The 22,894-nt window shown below is 40.0% G+C and overlaps 1 protein-coding gene across 7 annotated transcripts in view; it reads left to right on the top strand.

The window, feature by feature from the left end:
- The window catches only part of LOC118616029 (transformation/transcription domain associated protein), a 173,004-nt gene that overhangs the window by 31,931 nt on the left and 118,179 nt on the right, over window positions 1-22,894 (top strand). For 6 of the 7 annotated variants that reach the window (XM_036241367.1, XM_036241369.1, XM_036241366.1 and 3 more), the window contains exons 13-21: window positions 1,259-1,337; window positions 3,078-3,312; window positions 4,409-4,775; window positions 4,866-4,963; window positions 5,953-6,147; window positions 6,585-6,776; window positions 15,576-15,741; window positions 17,531-17,787; window positions 20,231-20,431. In XM_036241367.1, the coding sequence (XP_036097260.1) occupies window positions 1,259-1,337; window positions 3,078-3,312; window positions 4,409-4,775; window positions 4,866-4,963; window positions 5,953-6,147; window positions 6,585-6,776; window positions 15,576-15,741; window positions 17,531-17,787; window positions 20,231-20,431 (1,790 nt within the window). The remainder of the gene's footprint in view (window positions 1-1,258; window positions 1,338-3,077; window positions 3,313-4,408; window positions 4,776-4,865; window positions 4,964-5,952; window positions 6,148-6,584; window positions 6,777-15,575; window positions 15,742-17,530; window positions 17,788-20,230; window positions 20,432-22,894) is intronic. The other variant, XM_036241370.1, reaches the window with a different exon arrangement.

The raw sequence follows: 22,894 nt of genomic DNA, 5'->3' as shown, positions 1-22,894 counted from the left end.
GGGAGAGAGAGAGAAACATCGATGAGAGAGAACATCCATCCGCTGCCTCCCTCCCTCCCCCCCCGGGGGATTTGGCGCACAACCTGGACATGTGCCCTGACTGGGAATCGAACTAGTGACCTCTTGGTGCATGGGTTGGCACTCAACCACTTAGCCACACCAGCCGGGCATATATCACTTAATTTTTTATCCCTTCTCCTTGAACTTATCTCCTAGCCAGCCCTTCAGTATTTGGTATCCATGGCATTTGCATTTTTCCTCTGTGCCTCCTTCCTCATGGCCACTTCACTGAGGAGAGTCCAGTGATGTTCCCTCCTCTGACCTTGAAGGCACTACCTGTTGCTTCTTTCATTTGACACTTCTCCCTGTGCTGCTGTGCTTTGTTAGTTAGACATGTGCATTGTGTCTCTCTAATGTACATATTTCTTTTGTATCTCTGACTCTCAGTAGCTTTTTGCTGATGAAGAATGTATTTGATTTATTGAAGCTGGCCACAATGTCAGGCTTGTTCCAGAATCTAAATGTCTTTTGGATGTTTTGGCCAGAGTTCCTCAAGGGGTATATGGAATAGATGCGTAGAAAATTCAGGTTGCCACCCTGTCTGCACATCCTCAGAAATGTGAATTGTCTCTGAGTGGAGACCAGCTCTTTGTGGTCCTATTAAGTCTTCAGGCCTGCAGGGGAGAGGGAGAAGAGTTGGTGATGGTTCCATCTGCAGGACTGGAGGAACAGTGGAGCCTGTTATTTTCTAGTCAGTTTCATAGAGGGAGTTAGGACCCCTAAACCCATTTCTTTGAACACTAAAATTTTCTAGATCTTTGTAATTTATATGCAGAAATATTCTTATTTCTCCATAATGGCTAAGCATAAAATGCTTAAGGACAGTGACTTCAGGGCAGTGTATAAAGGGGTATTTAAGAAATACTGCCCCCTTCTCCAGACAGGTTTCGGTTGATGGTGGTAGCTTTAAAGGACGATGGAAGTGAAGTATTGGGGGTGAGTTCTCAATGGGGATATGAAGCTCACCTTTTCTTAGTTTATTCTGACACTGAATATGATTCTGACTGTTTTTGACAGCAGATGGCATATGTGGCTCAGTAAAGCCACTGTCTGACTAAATTACAGTGGGTGTGCTTTTCTATTCACTCTTTAAAATCTGGGTTGCTAATTGACTACGAATTGGCTACTGTGAAAGTACTGTTAAGTAATGTGTAATTGCGTTAGTTGGTGATATATGCAATGGATATTTGTGTTCTAGAGTTTATTCCTTGCATGGACAAGCTGTTTGATGAATCCATACTAATTGGTTCAGGATATACTGCTCGAGAGACTCTCAGGTATGAGATTAAACCCAAGATAACTGGCTGATTAAATTCGAGGGGTGGTGATTCTTGGCATTTTATGTTACGAGCGCTTCAACAGACATTGGCCATTGAGCCCTCACTCCCATTGAATTTGGAATTGCAGGAATTTTTTGAAATGCCTTCGGTTGCTTTTTGTATCTTAGCTTAAAGGGAAAAGTCAGAGTAGGCATTTTGATTTTAACTAGGTAAAAAACTTTATGTGACTAGCATTCTTTTTGTTTTTTGCTTTCTATATAATAAACGAGTCTTTTCATTATAAAAGAATATTTGATAACCTACCAAGAAGAAGGGAATCAACATGAGTAATTTTTTGGCTTTAATAAGGGAGATATAATGGATCTTTTGAAAAATATGCAGAATACTTTGAATATGTAGACTGTTTACTATATGGAAATTAAAAAATAATAAGACTTTTTTTTTGGTTTTAAAAAAAATATGTTTTCATTGATTTTTGAGAGAGAGAAGAAGGGAGAAAGAGAGAGAAACATCGATTGGTGGTCTCCTGCATGCCCCATACTGGGGATCGAGCCTGAAACCTAGGCATGTGCCCTGACTGGGAATTGAACCCGGACCTCTCAGTTCATAGGACAATGCTCAGTCCACTGAGCCACACTGGCTAGACTATAACCATTAAAAATATTTTTTTCCCCTTATTTTTAGAGAAAAGAAGGAAGAGAGAGAGAGAAACATAGATGAGAGAGAACATCGATTGGCTGCCTCCTACATGCCCCCCACTGAGGATTGGGCCCACAACCTGGGCATGTGCCATGACCAGGAATCGAACCGGTGACCTCCTGGTGCATGGGTCAATGCTCAACCACTGAGCCGTACCCGCTAGGCTATAAACACACACATATATTTTTATCCTCACCTGGGGACATTTTTCTATTTTTTGTTCAGATAGAGTGGAAAGGAGAGAGAGGAAGAGAGAGAGAGAGAGAGAGAGAGAGAGAGAGAAAGAGAAAGACATCGACGTGAAAGGGACACAAAGGGACACATCCAGTGGCTGCCTCTCGCACGACCCCTACTGGGGATTGAGCCTGAAACCTGGGCATGTGCCCTGTCCAGGAATTGAACCTGGACCTCTCAGTCCATGGGATGATGCTTAATCCACTGAGCCACACCGGCTGGGCTATAAACATTAAAAAAAAATTTTTTTGTCTTTATTTTTAGAGAGAAAGGAATAAAGAGGGAGAGAGGGATAGAAACATAGATGAGAGAGAACATCAATTGGCTGCCTCCTACATGCCCCCCACTGGGGATTTGGCCCACAACCTTGGCATGTGCCCTGACCAGGAATGGAACTGGTGAACTGCTGGTGCATGGGTCGACGCCCATCCACTGAACTGTACCCACTGGGCTATAAACATATTTTTGCCCCACCCTGTATATAAGATATTAACTGGTACATATTGTCTGTCTTCGAGCAACAAAACGCATTGAGTGTATGATCTTATAATTATTTGTGCTCATGTTAACTCTGTGTGCTAGTGTTATAGTCTGACATGCATGAACTTGGAAGGTAAAGATTTAAGCACCAAGATTAGAGTTTCAGTTCAGTAGCTGGGAAACTGGAACTCTATAAAGTATGCCCCAAATGTGCTGTCTCAGTAGTGGTGTTCCAGGGCAGGTAGGATAGAAAGGTTGGCTTGCAGATGTGGTTCTGTGGGAATGTTGAGATGCACACCAGCTAGCAGATTTTTCTTCCCTCAGGCCCCTTGCCTATAGCACTCTGGCTGACCTCGTGCACCATGTTCGTCAGCACCTGCCTCTCAGTGACCTCTCCCTGGCTGTCCAACTCTTTGCCAAGAACATTGATGATGAATCCCTGCCCAGTAGCATCCAGACCATGTCCTGCAAGCTTCTGCTGAACCTGGTGGACTGCATTCGCTCCAAGAGTGAACAGGAGAGTGGCAATGGGAGAGATGTCCTGATGCGGATGCTGGAGGTACCAGCTCTCCAGGGAGGTCCCCATGCATTTAATCCCACTGACTGCTGAACTTGTACCAGTGCTTTACTAGCAAGTTTAAGGGGCTGCCAGATTGCCAAGTGTGATCCCAGGCATTTGATCACTTCGGTTTAAATCCCTCCTCCTCCATTAACTAGCCAAGTGTCCATGGGTGGGATGCTGAACTTCTCTTCCAACCAGTAATACTCAGTGTCTGCCTCATAAGATTGTTGTGAGAGACAAATAAAATAACATGTGAGACCTTTTTTTTTTTTTTGTTAATTCTCACTCAAGAATATTTTTCAATTGACTTTTAGAGTGGAAAGGAGGGAGAGAGAGAGAAACATCAATGTGAGAGAGACACATTGATTGCTTGCCTCCCACACGACTCCAACTGGGTCTGGGGGTTGAACATGCAACCCAGGTATGTGCCTTTTTTTTTTTTTTTTTTAAATCCTTACCTGAAGATATTTTTTCCATTGATTATTCAGATAGAGTGGGAGGGAGGGAGAGAAACATTAATGTGAGAGACACACATTGATTTGTTGCCTCACGCACAACCCCAGCCAGGACCGGGGATTGAATTGCAACCGAGGTACGTGCCCTTAATTGGAATCGAACTTGCGACTCTTTGGTCCACAGGCTGATGCTCTAACCTCTGAGCCAACTAGCCAAGGCATGAGACCTCTTAGTACAGTACCTGTCAAATTTCTGAGACACCATATAACAAAATGCTGGATTAGTTGTGAACATTTCTGGTGGGGTGCCCAGTTAGGGTGTGGGTAAGGGGTAGAGTGTGATTTCTGCAGCCAGTGGACAATTATACGAGGCCATGGAGTGGTCCTGGGTCACACCCAGGCCCTGCTTATCAGGCCAGTCTCCAGCTGTACTGAGTGGATTCTTCAAAGGTACAGTGGAGATAGTGTGATACACTTATTGTTACCGGAAGGGAAAGACCACACACTTTCTTTTTTTTACATGAAGCAGAATGACTTTAGCAGGTGGTTTCAGAGAGCTTTTCTTTTCCTGTCTTCTGATATGGTTGTTGACCTATTGAATGATTTTTGTCTTCCCCTTTACTTTCTCATTCTGTTAGGTTTTTGTTCTCAAATTCCACACCATTGCTCGGTACCAGCTCTCTGCCATTTTTAAGAAGTGCAAGCCCCAGTCAGAACTTGGAGCCGTGGAAACAGCTCTTCCCGGGGTGCCTGCTGCACCCACAGCTCCGGGCCCGGCCCCCTCCCCAGCCCCAGTTCCCACCCCAGCCCCACCCCCACCCCCACCCCCTACCCCTGCCACCCCTGTGACCCCAGCCCCAATGCCTCCCTTTGAGAAGCAAGGAGAAAAGGACAAGGAGGACAAGCAGACATTTCAAGTCACAGATTGCCGAAGTTTGGTAAAAACCTTGGTCTGTGGTGTCAAGACAATCACGTGGGGCATAACGTCATGTAAAGCACCTGGTGGTAATTATGCTCTTGAATTATTTAGACAAACTCTATGTTTTCCAGAGTGCATTTTATTTGCATTGACTTACTATGCTATCTCTTTTTCAGAAGCTCAGTTCATTCCAAACAAGCAGTTACAGCCCAAAGAAACTCAGATTTACATAAAACTTGTGAAATATGCAATGCAGGCTTTAGATATTTATCAGGTAAGAAAGTGCCCTCAAACCAGTGTATTGAGTGTGGAAAGTACCCCTTAGAATTAGAGAGGTTAATGATGGAACAGGTCTTGAGAGATGGTCTACAGCAGTTGTTCTCAACCTTCCTAATGCCGAGACCCTTTAATACTGTTCCTAATGTTGTATGTGGGGATATCTGCATGTGGGCGGACCCACCTGGAGATGGATAGAGGAGCGGTGTCTTGGTTCCTAAGACCATCAGAAATATGTGTTTTCCAATGGTCTTAGGTGACCCCTGTGGAAGGGTCGTTGGAGAAAGGGTTGAGAACCACAAATACTTGGGTATTTGTATACCCAAGTTTGCTTTTGTTTTGTAGCACAACGTTGTGTTTATGAGGAGAATTCTTATAAGTGTCAGTGGGTGTATTTCTTGGGGAGGTGGTGTAAATGGAATGTAATAGAAAAAAGATTTAAGTTTACTACATTTATTCCTTTTTGAAACACTTAACAAAATTGTTTTTTTAAAAATTATCTTCTAGTAACAAAAATAAATTAACAATAAAAAAATAAAAAGTAAAAAGAAAGAAAACCGGTTAAATGATTGAAAAATCTCTCTCTTTATAAACTATAAAAAAAATATTATCTTCTAGACCTGGCCAGTGGCTCAGGTGGTTGGAGCATCATCTCGTACACCAAAAAAAGTTGCGGGTTTGATTTCCGCTTAGTGCACATGCCTAGGTTGTGGGTTTGTTCCCCAGTTGGGGCTCTACCTCTTTAACATCAATGTTTCTCTTCCTCTCTCTTTAAAAATCAATACAAACATATCCTCGGGTGAGCGTTAAAAAACATTGTTTTCTAACATTAAGCTAATAATAGAGAATTTGAAAGATTGGGGGACATTTATTATCTAATTCAAGTGCTTTATTTTAAGTATGCAGCTGATTTGGTTAGGTGATGGAATATATTCCGAGATGTTTGGTTTTAATGCCCATGGTTTGTTCGTTTTTTTCCTATTCTAGGTCCAGATAGCAGGAAACGGACAAACATACATTCGAGTAGCAAACTGCCAGACTGTTAGAATGAAGGAAGAGAAGGAGGTATTGGAACACTTTGCTGGTGTGTTCACAATGATGAATCCCTTAACATTTAAAGAAATCTTTCAAACTACAGTCCCTTATATGGTGGAAAGGATCTCAAAGAATTATGCTCTTCAGGTATAAAAATCCTTTCTCATATTCTTTCAACATAAAATTCTTTGTTCATGTGTTGAATTCTTGGTATTCTGTTTATTTTGAGGATTTTCTAAATACTATGTGTAAGAATGTGTTTTTAGAGTAAAATTTAGAGAAATACTAAATTTTTTTCCTCAACATCTCAAGATGCTTTGGATCAGTTCCTTTCATTAGTAGAAATTCAGTGTGTTTTAGGTGAAGGCTCTTGGTATTTGATGGTACGGATAGAATACCAGATTAAGTACTTGAAGTGAAATGTTTTACTCAAGGCTCAATAAATCTATTTCATTTTTTTCTTTTGTTGAATAATTTCTTGGCGTGTCTGAAAGGTTAGATTTTGTATTTTTAGAAAATTTATTTCTCTTACAGCTGCTTTGGGGAAGGGATTATTGTTTGTCACATTTTTCTTGTTTTGACAGATTGTTGCCAATTCCTTCTTGGCAAATCCTACTACCTCTGCTCTTTTTGCTACAATTCTGGTGGAATATCTCCTTGATCGCCTGCCAGAAATGGGCTCCAACGTGGAGCTCTCCAACCTGTACCTCAAGCTGTTTAAATTGGTCTTTGGCTCAGTCTCTCTCTTTGCAGCTGAAAATGAACAAATGCTAAAGGTAAAACTTACTTAGATCCGAATAGTACATTGTTTTCACTTTTAAACAAAAACTGGAATGGCTCTTTTTATATTTATAAAGTTCTCTGAATTAAAATATTTGCAACAAATAAAGGACCAGTGTGAAAAATACTTCATTTATTTCTAAGCAGAGCTTAATTTATCTGATGATTTAAAGTGAAAACTTTAAAATTCCGATGGTAGGCAGTGGGGTTGTAATTAATATTGCTACTGCTAATTTTCCTTTCTTAAAAATTAAATTAAATATTTTTAATCCTCACTTTTCTGTTTATCCTCAGATCAAGTGGGAAGGAGGGAGAAAGAGAGACAAACATCAACATGAGAGGGACACATCGACTGGTTGCCTCCCGTAAGACCACAACCAGGGCTAGAGACAAATTGAAACTGAAGCACATGCCCCTGACTGGAATTGAAACTGACTCTTCTTATGTGGGCCAACGCTCTAACTGAGCAGAGCCGGCCAGGGTTAATTTTTCTTTTTAAATTCAGTTTTTCTGGATTACACAAGTAAAATTAGAAGCACATTGTTCTTATTTTAAAAATTAAGTGATGCAAAAATATAGAAGGAAAAAAGTCTTCGCTTAATCTCAAATATGATGAGATGTGTCAGCCATTTTCCACCTTAACTTTGTTTCTAGTGTGTTCATAACCTCTGTGGCAATATAGAAACATTCCTGAAATGGCATGTTTAAATCAAGAATTCTAACCATTTTGTGTTCCTTAATTAAGATCATCTTGGAGGAATGTGTCTCCAACATTTTTATAGACAACTAATCCTTTATAATTTGATCTCATCAGTTTGAATATAAAATGGGGAAAAACCTACTCATGGTTTTGTCACCCTTTAAAAGCAGCAGATGGCAGGAAAAAAACCTTGTAAACATTGAATTTCACTTAGGGTGTAATTTAAAAAAAATTTTTTTTATTAATTTATTTTTGTTACAGATGTTTCTCCTTTTTTTCCCCATTGACACCCTCCTCCCCATCCCCCCCACCCCATACCGAGCTTTGTTGTCTGTGTCAATCGGTTATGCATACATGCATATAAGTTCAATGGTTTAATTCTTTCCTCCCCCCACCACCTTCTCTTCTGAGGGTTGTCAGTCTGTACCCTACTTCCATGTTTCTGGGTCTACCCTATTCCTCAGACTGTTATGTTCATTATATTCCAAAAATAAGTGAGATCACGTGATATTTATCTTTCTCTGCTTGGCTTGTTTCACATAGGATAAATACTTTCCAGGTCCCTCCATGTCGTCTCAAAGGATAAGAGATCTATCTTTCTTAACAGGTGCATAGTACTACATTGTGTATATGTACCACAGCTTTTTTATCTGTTTCTCTACTAATGGTCACTTGGGCTCTTTCCAGATCTTGTAAATAGTGCTGCTATGAACTCTATTCAGCTATTCTGCCCAATTTTTAATTGGGTTCTTTTCCTGTTTGTGCGTTGTATAAGCACTTATATATTTTGGAGATTAACCCCTTATCTGATGTATCATTGGCAATTATGCTGTCCCATTTGGTGGGCTGCCTTTCCATTTTGATGATTGTGTCTTTTGCTGTGCAGAAGCTTTTTAGTTTGATGTAGTCCCATGTGTTCATTTTCTCCTTTGTTTCTGTTGCCTTAGGTGATGTATTAGTGAAAATTCTGTTGTGTATGATGTCTGAAATTTTGTTGCCTACATTTTCTTCTAGGATTTTTATGGATTCACGGGTCACATTTAAGTCTTTTATCCATTTTGAGTTTATTCTTGTGTATGGTGTAAGTTGATGGTCTAGTTTCATTTTTTTGCATGTAGCTGTCTAATTTTCCCAACACCATTTACTAAAGAGGCTATCTTTACTCCATTGTATGCTCTTGCCTCCTTTGTCAAATATTAATTGAGCATAATGTCTTGGGTCTATTTCTGGGTTCTCTATTCTGTTCCACTGGTCTATATGCCTGTTCTTCTGCCAGTACCAGGCTGTTTTGATTACCGTCGCTTTGTAGTATAACCTGATATCTGGTATTGTGATCCCACCTACCTTGTCCTTCTTTTTCAAGATTGCTGTGGCTATTCGGGCTCTTTTTTGGTTCCATGTGAACTTTGAAGTATTTATTTTAGTTCTGTGAAATATGTCGTTGGTATTTTGATGGGGATTGCATTGAATCTATAGATTGCTTTGGGTAGTATGGACATTTTAATGATGTTAATTCTTCCAATCCATGAACAAGGTATGGCTTCCACTTTTTTATGTCTTCCTCTATTTCTTTTTCCAATGTCCTGTACTTTTCTGCAAATAGGTCCTTCTTTGGTTAAGTTTATTCCTAGGTATGTTAATTATTTTGCTGTGATGGTAAATGGGATTGTTTTTATAGTTTCTCTTTCTGTGACATCATCGATTCCTTTTTTTTTTTTTTTTTATCCTCACCTGAGGAAGACATTTTTCGATTTTTTGTTCAGATAGAGTGGGAGGGAGAGAGAGAAAGAGAGAGAGACAGGGAAACATTGTCGTGAAAGGGACACATCAAACGGTTGCCACACGCACGACCCATCCATGGCCGGGGATGAACTGCAACCAAGGTATGCGCCCTTAGTGGGAACTGAACCCGGGTCTCTCTGGTCCGCAGGCCGACCAACGCTCTAACCGCTGAGCCAAACCAGCCAGGGCTGCCGTCGATTTCTTGACATTGATTTTGTATCCTGCTAATTTGTCAAATTCATTTATTAAGTCTAGTAGATTTTTGATGGAGTCTTTAGGGTTTTCTATGTATAATATCATGTCATCTGCAAATAATGACTGTTTCACTTCCTTCTTTCCAGTTTGGATCACTTTTATTTTTTCTTCATGTCTAATTGCTGTGGCTAAGACTTCCAGTACGATGTTAAATAAGAGTGGCGAAAGTGGGCATCCTGTCTTGTTCCTGTTCTTATGGGAAATGCTTTTACTTTTTGCCCATTGAGTCTGATGTTGAGTGTAGGTCTTTCATATATGGCCTTTATTATGTCGAGATAATGCTCCCTCTATTCCCACATTGCTGAGCGTTTATCAGAAATGGGTGCTGGATTTTGTTGAATGCTTTTTCAGCATCTATTGATATGATCATGTGGTTTTTTATTCTTCATTTTGTTTATGTGGTGTATCACATTTATTGATTTGTGAATATGGTACCATCCTTGCATCCCTGGGATCAATCCCACTTGGTCATGGTGAATACTTTTTTTGATGTTTTGCTGGATCCGATTTGCTAGTATTTTGTTCAGGATTTTGGCATCTATGTTCATCAGGGATATGGGCCCCTGTGAAGCCATCCAGGCCTGGGCTTTTGTTTGCTGGGAGAGTCTTGATTACCTCTTCAATTTTTTTAGGTGCTATTGGTCTGTTCAAATTTTCTATGTCTTCCGGTTCAATTTTAGGAGACTATGTGTTTCTAGAAATATGTCCATTTTGCTTAGATTGTTGAATTTGTTGCCCTATAATTGTTCATAGTATTTGTTAAAGATCCTTTGTATCTCTGTGGTGTCAGTTGTTACTTCTTCTATTTCATTTCTGATTTTGTGTATTTGGGTTCTCTCTGTTTATTGGTGAGTCTAGCTAAGGGTCCATCAATCTTGTTTATCTTTTCGGAAAACCTGCTCTTTGTTTCATTGCTCCTTTGAATTGTTTTTTTGGTCTCTACGTCATTTATTTCTGCTCTGATCTTTACTGTTTCCTTCCTTCTACTTGCTCTGGGGTTATCTTTTGTTTGCTTTCTACTTCTTTAAGTGTGAGGTTAGATAGTCTATTAGAAATTTTTCTTGTTTTTTTGAGGTAGACCTGTACTGCTATGAACTTCCCTCTCAGAACTGCTTTTGTTGCACCCATAGATTTTGAGTTGTTGTGTGTTCATTTTCATTGGTTTCCAGGAAATTTTTAATTTCTTCCTTGATCTCCTCTATAACTCATTTATATATAGCATGTTATTCCATTTGTTCAAATGTCTTTGTATGTTCTTGTTGCAATTGATTTCTAGTTTTATGCCATTGTGATCTGAGAAGATGCTTGATATGATTTTAATCTTCTTGAACTTTTAGAGACTTAGTTTGTGTCCTATCATGCAGTCTATCTTTGAGAACGTCCCATGTGCACTTGAGAAGAATGTGAATTCTGTAGTTTTGGGGTGTAATTCTCTGTAGATATCTATTACATTCATTTGGTCTAGTGCTTTATTTAGAGACTGTGTTTCCTTGCTAATTTTTTGTCTAGAGGATCTATCCAGTGATGTCAGTGGGGTGTTGAAATCTCCTGCTATGATTGTATTGCTGTTGGTTTCTCCTTTGAAGTCCTCCAGAAGATTTTTAATATATTTTGGTGCTCCTATATTGGGTGCATATATGTTTATCAAGGTTATATCTTCCTGTTGGATAGATCCTTTCAATATTATATAGTGGCCTTCTTTGTCACTAGTTATGGCCTTCAATTTGAAATCTATTTTATCAGATATGAGTATTGCTACCCCAGCTTTTTTTTCCTTTCATTTTGCTTGGAAGATTTTTTCCCATCCCTTTACTTTCAACCTATGTGAGTCTTTTGTTGTGAGGTGGGTCTCTTGTAAACAACATGTATATGAGTCATGCTTTCTTATGCAATCCGCTACTCTGTGTCTTTTATCAGAGCATTCAATCTATTGACATTTAAGGTGATTATTGATATGTACTTATTTATTGCCATTTTTGTTTAGTGTGGTTATATTTTTCTTCTTATTTTGTCCACTAATTATAGCAGTTCTTTTAACATTTCTTGCAGTGCTGGTTTGGTGCTAATGTATTTTCTTAGCCTTTTTTTTGTCTGGGAAGCTCTTTATTTGACCTATTTTGAATGATAGCCTTGCTGGGTAGAGTAGTCTTGGATTCAGATCCTTGTTTTCCATGACCTTCATTACCCCTTGCCTTCTGGCCTGTAGTGTTTCTTGTGTGAAGTCAGCTGAGAGCCTTACGGGGGTTCCTTTGTAGGTAACCTGTTGCTTATCTCTTGCTGCCTTTAGGATTCTCTCTTTGTCTTTAATCTTTGGCATCGTAATTACTATGTGTCTTGGTGTGGGCCTGTTTGGGTTCTTCTTACTTGGGGCTCTCTGTGCTTCTTGAACTTGAATGCCTTCTTTCTTCACCAAATTAGGGAAGTTTTCTGTCACTATTTCTTCAAATATATTCTCTAATCCTTGCTCATTTTCTTCTTCGGGGACTCCTGTGATGTGAATATTATTACATTTCCAGTTGTCCGTCAGTTCCCTTAAGCTGTCTTCCTGTCTTTTAATTGTTTTTTCCTTTTGGTTTTCTGATTGGTTGATTTTTTTTTCTACCCTGTCTTCTAATTCATTGATCTGGTGCTCAGCTTCCTCTACTCTGCTGTTTAGTCCTTCCAGTGTATTCTTTATTTGTGCCATGTCATTCTTCATTTCTTTTTTTTTATTTATCCTCACCCCAGGACATTTTTCCATTTTTTTGTTCAGGTAGAGTGGGAGGGAGAGAGAGGAAGAGAGAGAGAGAGAGAGAAACATGGACGTTAAATGGACACATCGAATGGCTGCCACCCGCCCGATCAACCAGGGCCAGGGACAAACTGCAACCGAGGTACATGCCCTTAGCGGGAACCGAACCCAGGTCTCTGTGGACCACAGGCTGACTCTCTAACTGCTGAGCCAAACCGGCCAGGGCCATTCTTCATTTCTTCTTGATGGTTTTTAATTTCTAATATGTTGATTTTCAATGTTTCTATATCTTTACTCATGGTGTTGATGTTCTTACGCATGATGTTGAGCTTCCTGAAGATTATGGCTCTGAATTCTAGCTCTGTTAACTTGTTTTCATTTATCTCGTCTTTGGTAGCGATCCTTTTTTTTTTTATCCTTACCCGAGGACATTTTTCCATTTTTTGTTCAGATTGAGTGGGAGGGAGAGAGGGGAAGAGAGAGAGAGAGAGAGAGAGAGAGAGAGAGAGAGAGAGAGAAACATCATTGTGACAGGGACACATCAAGTGGCTGCCACCCACACGACCCAACTAGGGCCGGGAACAAACTGCATCTGAGGTACATGCCCCTAGCTGGAACCGATCCCGAGTCTTTGTGGACTGCAGACCGACACTCTAACCACTGAGCAAAACCGGCCAGGGTGGTAGAGATCTCTTGACGGTGTTGTTTAACGTGGGTCCTCCCTCGCTCATCCAAAATCAGTAGAGGGAGCCATAAGCAGCAGAATACCAACACCCACAGAGAAAATTTGGCAGGCTCTAAAACCCACTGAGATAGCCAGAATGGTGAAACAAAGAAACAAATCCCAAATGAAAAGATGAGATAAATGAAATGCAGTTAGGATGTAATTTTAATCGGTGTAGAAAGTTGAATGTTATCACCAGTTGAGTCTCAGGAGATATTTCACATGGGGAAAATTTGAAGCTGTAACCAGGATCCATTTTTTCTATAGTAAAAGTACAGATAGTGATAGAAAGTAACAGTAATCTGTGCTTTTATGAGACAGTTTTCAGAATTTTTTTTTTCAGTTACAAAGTAATCCGTTAACAACCTTAATATTACTTTTGTGTCAGTATGAAAGAAAAATACTTAAAAAAATATGTTTGTATTAAATTTTTAATTTTTAAAATCCTCACCCAAGGACATTTTTCCATTTACCTTCAGATAGAGTGGGAGGGAGGAAGGGGGAGAGAGAGAGAGAGACAAACACACATACATTGACTGGTTGCCTTTCACACAACCCCAACCCAGGCTGGGGATGAACCACAACCGTGGTATGTGCCCTTGACCGAATCGAACCTGCGGCCCTTTAATCCGTTGGCTGATGCTCTAACCAGACTGGCCAGGGATGTTTTTATTGATATGTTTTTTACAGAGGAAGGGAGAGAGATGAAATATTGTGTGAGATTGGCTGCATCCTGCACGCCCCCCACTGGGGATTGAGCCCACAAACGGGGCATGTACCCTGACTGGTAATCGAACGGGCTCCTTTCACTTCATGGTATGATGCTCAATCCATTGAGCCACATAGGCCGGGAATACTTGATTTTTTTTACAAAATCAAAAGTATGCCCTTGCTGGTTTGGCTTAGCGGTTAGAGCATGGTCCTTGGACCAGAGTCTTGAGTTCAAAACTAGTCTAGGGTATGTATCTTGGTTTTGATTCAGTCCCTGGCCCTGTGTAGGGTTGTGTTGGAGGCAACCAATCAATGTGTTTCTCTCATATCAATGTCTCTCTCTCTTTCTCCCCCTCCCTTCCTCTCTCTCCCTCTCTTTCTCTCTCCCCCTCCCTCCCTCACACTCTATCTGAAGATAAATGGAAAATATCCTTGGGTGAGGATTAAAAATATGATAAAAATGCCCTGGATGGTTTGCCTTAGTTGTTGGAGCGTCAGCCGGCAGAGCAGAGAGGCCCGGGTTTGGTTCCCTCTAAGGGCATGTTCCTCAATTACAGTTTGTCCTGGGCCCTGGTTGGGGTAGTGTGGGTGGCAACCACTTGATGTTTCTCTCATGTTGATGTTTCTCTCTTTTCCTCCCTCTCTAAAGATAAATGCAAAAATGTTCTCTGGTGAGGATAAAAAAATAATAATAAATAAATAAAATAAAATAAAAGATATTTAATTGTAATGTGTCCACATAATTTGGTATCTTCAAGTAATTCAGTTTGTGTTGACATTAGGTACAACTGTACAGAATGAGAATGACAAAAAGCCTAATGGGAACATGTTAAAGAAAAATATTCCAACATCAAATTCATAGAACTTTTTGTCTATGAATGTATAGAACATATATATATGTGTGTGTGTGTGTGTATGTATGTATATATATATATAGTTCATTTATTCCGTAAAATAAATATATCATGCCAAAGACAGTAACAAGTTTGGAATTGTGTCAACCCCAATAAGCTATATCAACAGTTAACAGTCCATGGTTCACTTATATACCTGTAAAAAAGTGTTTTGTTAAACTTAAACTGTCACATGTGAAAACTATGATTTGTAGTATAAGATAAAAGCCTAATCTGGCTTAAAATGTTAAAGTTACTGTAAATGAATAAAGTGCTTTTTTTTATTAAAGAAATATCCATTTTTTTGCCCTGGCTGGTATGGCTCAGCAGTAAGAGCGTTGCCCACGTACCAAGGAGTCCTGGGTTTGATTCCAGCCAAGGGCACGTACCTCAGTTGCAGTTTGTCCCCGGCCTCGGTTGGGGTTGTACTGGTGGCAACCAATCGATCTGTCTATCTTACATCAGTGTATCTCTCTTGCTCTCTCTTCCTCCCTCTCTCCCTCCATCTCTATCTGAAGATTAATGTAAAAATGTCCTCGGGTGAGGATTTAAACACACAAAAAACCCATTTTTTGATTTAAGTCTGCCAAAGCATTATCTTAAATGTCTATTGAGGCTCTTCCAAATTTTACATAATTGATTGATGGGGAAGTTTAGTTCCTTTTGGTTACTTGTTGCATTTAGATTGTTATAAGAAACAGGTTTTTTTCATCTTGGTTGATTAGTCTTATACGGGAGTGACCATATTCACAAGAAGTGCAGTGCTGTCAGATGCTTCTTTCACAACACAAACTAGTGGAATCCAGCATATATTTTAAGAGAAATTAATTTGACTCCAATAAAGATTGGAAATTTCTTTCTTTTTTTTTTTTTTTTAAATAAGTTTATAAAAATTGCCTTTCTTTCCTGTCTGATTGCAGTTAATGTTTAGTGTAGTTCTTGAGGGTGTGGATCATCCTCATTTAGAGCCTATTAACCTGCCTTTTCTTTATCCCACAGCCCCACCTGCACAAGATTGTGAACAGCTCCATGGAGCTCGCCCAGACTGCCAAAGAGCCCTATAACTACTTCCTGCTGCTTCGGGCCCTGTTCCGCTCAATTGGGGGTGGTAGCCATGATCTCCTGTATCAGGAATTTTTGCCTCTCCTTCCAAACCTCTTGCAAGGTCAGAGCAGTGATTTTGGTTGCCTTGTGTGCTTGCCTGGTCTGGCTGCCCGTGGTTGCTTGGGTTCATTCTTTGCACCATTGAAGGTTATGGTGAGGAGAATATGTGCACATCCCCCAGAAAGAGAGAGTGCAAGCAAGAGTGAGAGTGAGTGAAAGTCCCTCCCCCTCATTTCCCATGTTCCACTCTCTTTAAGTCAGTGGACTTTGAAAGAAGTCTTCCGTTCAGGTCTGGGCTCTTCGTCTCTATTCAGAGTTGAATGGGAGTTGGAAACTTTTAGTTCCCCCAGTTAGGATTTGGTTGTATTTTTATAACATTTGGTAAGCAAGTCTAGAAAGAAAGTTGTTTCCAGTGGTTTTGTAAGATCAGTAATCCCTAGGTTTGAAAGAGAATCAAAATAAGGGAAAAAGCAACCTTTAAAGCTGATTTATAAATTTATATTTTTATTTAGTTGCTAATTTACACAACCAGAATTGTATAATTCCTGGATAATTTGGAATTTTTTCAAGATATATAGCTAAAAGGGATTGATCTTGAGTCCATTCAAAGTCTGTGGGTGTGAACGGATTAGAAAACTGTCCTAGGAATTTGTATTTTTGCTTTTAAGAAAATTATTTATTTATTGAGAGAGAGATTGATTTGTTGTTCTACTTGTTTATGCATTCATTGATTGATTTTTTTGTGTGCCCTCACCTGGGGGATTGAACCCACAAATGACACTCTAACCAACTGAGCTACCTGGTCAGGGTGGAATTTGTAGTTTTGTAAGTGTGAGCTCCTGGCTTCTTGGCAAGGGATTAAATCTGTATTTTCTTTGAAAATTCTTCAAAGAGAAGCCATTTACAACATAGTATACCTAGAAGGCAACTGGGAAATATGTATTTGGATATTGAATGTAACATGGTCATAAGTCCACCAGGCTAGGTGTTTAACCTTAATCAGGCTCCCTTGTTTATATTTAACCCCATCTCCAGTTGTTCCTCAACCTGAGCCCTCTGCTCTGCCTTATTTCTTCCTGCATGCTCTCTGCTAGCCCCAAGCTCATCTCTCCCTACCCAGTTTTGTTCAAGCGCATCTCCTGGGAACCTAGCCTTTCCCTCTTTTCATCCTCCTCCTTCTCCCCTATGATGCCTTCCCGGCAACTTCTCTTCTCTGAGCTCTCTTCAACCTACCGTACCTGGGATTCGCCTTGTGTTGGGTCTGCTGTCACATGCTTTTCTCTTTCTAGCTTGTCTCTAAGTGCTCTGTGAGCCAGTCTTGGCATTTGGGAAGGAGCTCATGAAGAGTGAGGAGGTTGATTTTATGAGGAGGACGCTTTTCTCTATAAAAAACAAAAGTGGATTTTTGGGAAAATATTTATACTTTAGAGCATAAACATCAACTGGTCTGCTGGAAGCTTGAAAGAAGATGTAAGATTGTAAGCTTCAAATTTGAGATGAATGTGTCATATCAGAAGGCTGTATCTTTAGATTGGGCTTATTAATAGTGTAACATTAAAATGTTGATGTGTAATATTAATTATATTACAAGAGCATAATATTATAACAATATATGATGATTACATGCAGCTTGCTGTTGTCACTATGATTAGCACAGACAAAAGGGATCATGGATGCAGTTATAGAAAAGGTTTAGTCTGTTAATATAGTAGCTTATAAGATATAAAAAGTCTTCCTATCATCATGTTGACTTATATAATTACAGGTGTACCAGTAATTTTTTACAGTTAACTTTTGCCCATGTCTGGAAGGTAACTTCTCTCTCTGACTGCCTCATACCCTGTTATTAGGGCTGAACATGTTGCAGAGCGGCCTGCATAAGCAGCACATGAAGGATCTCTTCGTGGAGCTGTGTCTCACGGTGCCTGTACGGCTGAGCTCTCTCTTGCCATATTTGCCCATGTTAATGGATCCCTTGGTGTCTGCCCTCAATGGCTCTCAGACGTTGGTCAGTCAAGGCCTGAGGACTCTGGAGTTGTGTGTGGACAACCTGCAACCCGATTTCCTCTATGACCACATTCAGCCAGTCCGTGCAGAGCTTATGCAGGTAAGTCTGATTCTCCTAAGTACCAGCAGAGGGCGTTAGGTGCTCATGTATCTAGTTCTTAACTGAAGATTTAGGCAAGTGGTTTCCAGCAGAAATGGTCCTCTGTTGAGCTTTCCATGCTCAGTGGTAGACTGTCTGCACGATTAAGTGGTGAAGCTTTCAACTTACTTTGTGTATCTTAGGCCTTAGGAAAAGATGTTAAGAAATACTGTAAGTATTGAGTGAATATTTGTTTTGTAGTACTGCCCCCCTTTTTGGAGGCTTTTACCAGTGTCATGGTCTCATTTAGTTGACTTACAAAGGCAGGTGTTATGGTCACTGTTGCTTCCAGAGAGGTCCTTTCTTTATTCACTAAAGATCTTGAGCTACACAGTAAAGAGATCGATGTTTCTGTCACATCAATGTTTCTTTCTTTTTCTCTCTCTCTCTGCCCCTGTCTCTCCAAAAAAAAAAAAAATTATTTTTTGAAATTACAAAACAGTGTTTAAAAAATATCTATATATAATGCCTACAGACATCTATACACATGCCTACAAACATTTTAAATATAGATATTTTTTAAACACTGTTTTGTAATTTCAAAAAATAATTTGATTTTTTTTTTTTTTTTTTTTAAGAGAGGCGGTGGGGGGAGAGGGAGAGAGAAAGAGAAAGAGAAACATTGATCAGTTGCCTCCCATATGTGCCCCAACTGGTGATCAAACCCATAACTCTGGTGTGTGCCCTGACTGGGAATTGAAATCTGCAACCTTTTGGTGTATGGGACAACTCTCTAATCAACTGAGACACCTGGCTCGGCAGCATTTTATATATTTTTTTTATTAGAGTTCATATGTCAGATATCAGGTTTTTCCTTCATGTTTTGCTGCTGTTATTGATTTGTATTGTGATTGGTAATTGTTAGAGGTTTAGGCTGCCTATTACTTAACTCATGTACCCCATTAGCATAGAGTATTTGACCCCAAGCTGGAATCAGAATTCTGCTAGCTTTATGTGATGTGGACTCAGTAACTCCTAAAGGACAGAGTCTTTGGACAGAGTAGATTGGAGGTGGCAACTTGGAAGACCTGACCCAAGTGTGGGTGAGCACCATGTGGGAGGAAGAGGTAGAGAGGGGTTCTCTGACTTCTTGCTATCCTGTGAGGCAGACAGTCCTAGGGAGAGACAAGATCCAGGATGCTTTTGGAGGTACAGTAACCCATCCACTAGAGAAGTGGGATAAGCTGTCACACTTTAGCCCCATCAACCAGCTAAGTCTTTATGAGCATTGGGAGATCAGAAGTGCTCATTCCCATTGCTTGCCCCTCCTGGGGAGTTAAGCAGAGGTTACTTCTGAAGATATGTGAAGATTGGGTGGGCCAGGTAGGGACGGTGGAGGTGAGGGGACTTAGACAACACCTCTCAGCAGTCATTGAGAAGCTTCTTTGTGCCTATAGGAATTTAGAGAAATTGGAATTTTGCTTTAGAGGAAGGTACCAAGACTTTCTGTTGATTATTGCTAGAAGCCAATATTGGGCATTGTTTCAGAAGGTGATTTAAGAGACAGGTTTAAATAATGAGTGATGGTAATTTTCCTTTTCTTTTATTTACTTATTTACTTAAAAAAAATTTGTTTTTATTGATTTTAGTGAGGAAGGGAGAGAGAGAGAGAAACACTGATGAGCGAGAACATCGATTGGCTGCCTCCTGCATGCCCCCCACTGGGGATTTGGCCTACAACCTGGGCAAGTGCCCTGACCGGGAATTGAATCGGCGGCCTCTTGTTGCATGGGTCGATGCTCAATCACTGAGCCACACCAGCCAGGCAGCGATGGTAATTTTCAAGACATAATTTAGCTGGGAAAGTGGACAGTTCTTTTGAATAGTTGAGTATATGTGTTTCTTTTAGTAATTGTAAGTCAAGGTACACACTTATTCCTATAATGCAGGTCCTGGCATGATCCACATTTTCTTTCTTTGCCATCCTTCCTAATGTGGGGTTTGAATTGTATAATTTATATATCATGTTTTGAAGTTACAAAACCTAGTAATAGAAATAAAACCTGAGAATTTCGCATCTAGCCCCAGGGCGAGAACTTGCCAGCAAATTGCATTTCCTTCTGTGCTCCTCCCAATCCCATTTTGTAAAGATGCCTGAACTATATCTTGCTTAATTTTCTTGCTTTTGAGCTCTGCAATATTTACTATATGCTACTGTTTTTGTTTTAGGAGCATGGAAGAACATTTTATATATACATTTTTGTAAAGACATAAGCTTTCTCTGAGAAAATTCATAAGATCGATAACAATGGTTTCCCCCAAGAAGGGGAACTTGTGTGTTTGTGGGAAAGAGATGGAAAGAAGAAATTTTCTTGTAGTCTTTTATAGCTTTTGGATTTTGATTTATGAACCATATGAATGCATTACCTTCAAAGGATTTTAATGACAGCATGTTGATTTTTAGGCTTTATGGCGCACCTTACGCAATCCTGCTGATAGCATTTCTCATGTGGCCTATCGTGTACTTGGTAAATTTGGTGGCAGTAACAGGAAGATGTTAAAGGAATCCCAGAAGCTGCACTATGTTTTGACTGAAGTTCAAGGCCCCAGTATTACAGTGGAATTTTCTGATTGTAAAGCATCTCTTCAGCTCCCAATGGAGAAGGTAAATTTGGAAATCTCTGGGAGCTTCTTAAAGATATTATACATTTCATTTTAAGAATTTCTGTTTGGAAATATGTGAATAAAACATGTACTTTTTTGGGAGGGAATTTCCAATTCAAAGAAGAATGAGATTTATTTGGAGACTAGCTTGGTGGGTGAAGAAGCTTTCATTACTACCAGGAGGCCAGTGGAGGGGTGTTGCCCCTGAGGTTTTGGACCCTTGAGCAGTTCTATCTTTCTTAAGGGACCAGAAGGTGACACCCAGTCCACCTGGTCCTGGAACTTAGTCTGTTTTGATGCCCAGTGAGCTTCACTTCAAATTTCATTGAGAACCCACATTAATTCCATTCTTTTCTCTCATCACCGTCACTCCAGAGCACCTAGTTTTTTCCTGTCCTCTATCTAAACAGATCCTACTGTCTTTCCTGGCTCCTTAGCCAATTGCGAGCAGTTCTTTGGTTTCTCTCTACATGCCTTTCAGAAAACTTTTTCATTGCATAAACAAGGAACAAACTGTGACCCCCCCCCCAATATATTTTAGACCGTTCCATTCAATTACTTTTGTTTTATCCTCATTGAAAACTGTTAACCCTTTACACTATTGACCACTTCTAGTCCTTTGTTACATACATATTGTACTATTTGAATTTTCCTCCTTGCCCTAGCCAGTTTGGCTCAGAGGACTGAAGGGTTTTGGGTTTGATTCTGGGTCAAGGGCATATACCTGGGTTGCAGGTTTGATTCCCAGCCCCGGCAGCCAGGGTAATGAAGGAGGCAGCCAGTCAATGTGTCACATTGATGTTTTTCTCTCCCTCTCATCCACTTATATCTCAAAATCAATGGAAAAGTACCCTCCAGTGAGGATTAACAAAACAACCAAAAAAAGAATTTTCCTTCTTATTGTATAACCAGCCTTTTTTCCGCCTTGTGTTATATGTAGTCTTTGTTACTATGTCTTTTCATAACACTTTTCTAGCCCTTGTATATTAGGTATTTTTAAAAGAGTATTAGAGTAGGCTTTTATGTGTATCTGAGCAACTCAGCCATTTCATTAAACTTATGTCAGCTGGGATTCCTGAGCTCCTTGCAGATATGGTCTTAAACCAGCGTTCTGTGGGCTGGGACGACTTGAAGCCCACTTCACTTAGGCTAACTCTGTTCTGTTCTGTTGTGTAGAACTTGGCATGTTTACCCGTCTGGATAAGAATTCATTCACCCACATTTCTTTTTTTTTTGGTTAAATTTATTGAGATAACATTGGTTAACAACTTTATAATATGATATCTCTGTACTCTTGTGTGCTTACAACCTGAAGTCTAGTCTCCTTTTATCACCTTATATTTGACCTCTTTACGCTTTTCATTCTTCCCCCAATTTCTCCCCCTCTGGTAACCACCATTCTGTTGTCTGTGGAGTTTTTTTTTTCTTGTTGCTTTTGTTTTCTATCCTACATATGAGTGAAATCATACTGTTCTTGGCCTTATATATCTTGGCTTATTTTACTTAGCATAATACTCTCAAGATCCATCCATGTTGTTGCAAATGGCAGTATTTAATCTTTTTTATGAGTAATAGTCCATTGTATATATGTACCACAGTTAAAAAATGTTTTTATTGATTTTAGAGAGAGAGGAAGAGGGAGGGGGGCAGAGAATCATCGTTGTTAGGAACATAGATTGGCTGCTTTGGGATTGAGTCCGCAATTCAGACGTGCCCTGACTAGGAATTGAACTGGCGACCTTTTAGTGCATCGGATGACGTTTAACCAACTGAGCGACACAGACTGGGGCAGTACCACATCTTCTTAATCCAGTTATTCGTTGAAAGATACTTAGTTTATTTTCGTGTCTTGGCTATTATAAATAATGCTGCAGTGAACATAGAGGTACGTGTATATTTACGGATAAATATGTTTTCAAATTTTTTGGGTAGGTAACCAGGAGAGGGATTGATGGATTATATGCTAGCACTACAGTTGTCCCTCATTTATCGTGGTTAATCAGTTCTAGACTCTACTGTGATAAATAAATTTCCACGAAGTAGGATTCTTTATTTATTTATTTATTTATTTATTTATTTTTTTTCATCCTCAACCGAGGACATTTTTCCATTTTTTGTACAGATAGAGTGGGAGGAAGAGAGAGGAAGAGAGAGAGAGAGAGAAACATCGATGTGAAGGGACACATCGAGTGGCTGCCACCCGCACAACCAACCAGGGCCGGGGACAAACTGCAACCAAGGTACGTGCCCCTAGCGGGAACCGAAACCGGGTCTCTCTGGACCGCAGGCTGACGCTCTAACCGCTGAGCCAAACCGGCCAGGGCGGATTCTTTATTTATATACAGTTGTCCCTTGCCACTTTGCGCTTCGACTTTCGTGACTTCGAAAGTCAAAGCGTGAAGTGGCTAGGGACGACTGTATTATTTTTATTTTTATTTATTTTTTATTTTTTAATCCTGACCCG

This window comes from Molossus molossus, unplaced genomic scaffold (genome assembly GCF_014108415.1).
Source record: "Molossus molossus isolate mMolMol1 unplaced genomic scaffold, mMolMol1.p scaffold_m16_p_4, whole genome shotgun sequence".
Classification (NCBI taxonomy): domain Eukaryota; kingdom Metazoa; phylum Chordata; class Mammalia; order Chiroptera; family Molossidae; genus Molossus; species Molossus molossus.
This window is presented reverse-complemented; position numbering and strand designations above follow the sequence as displayed.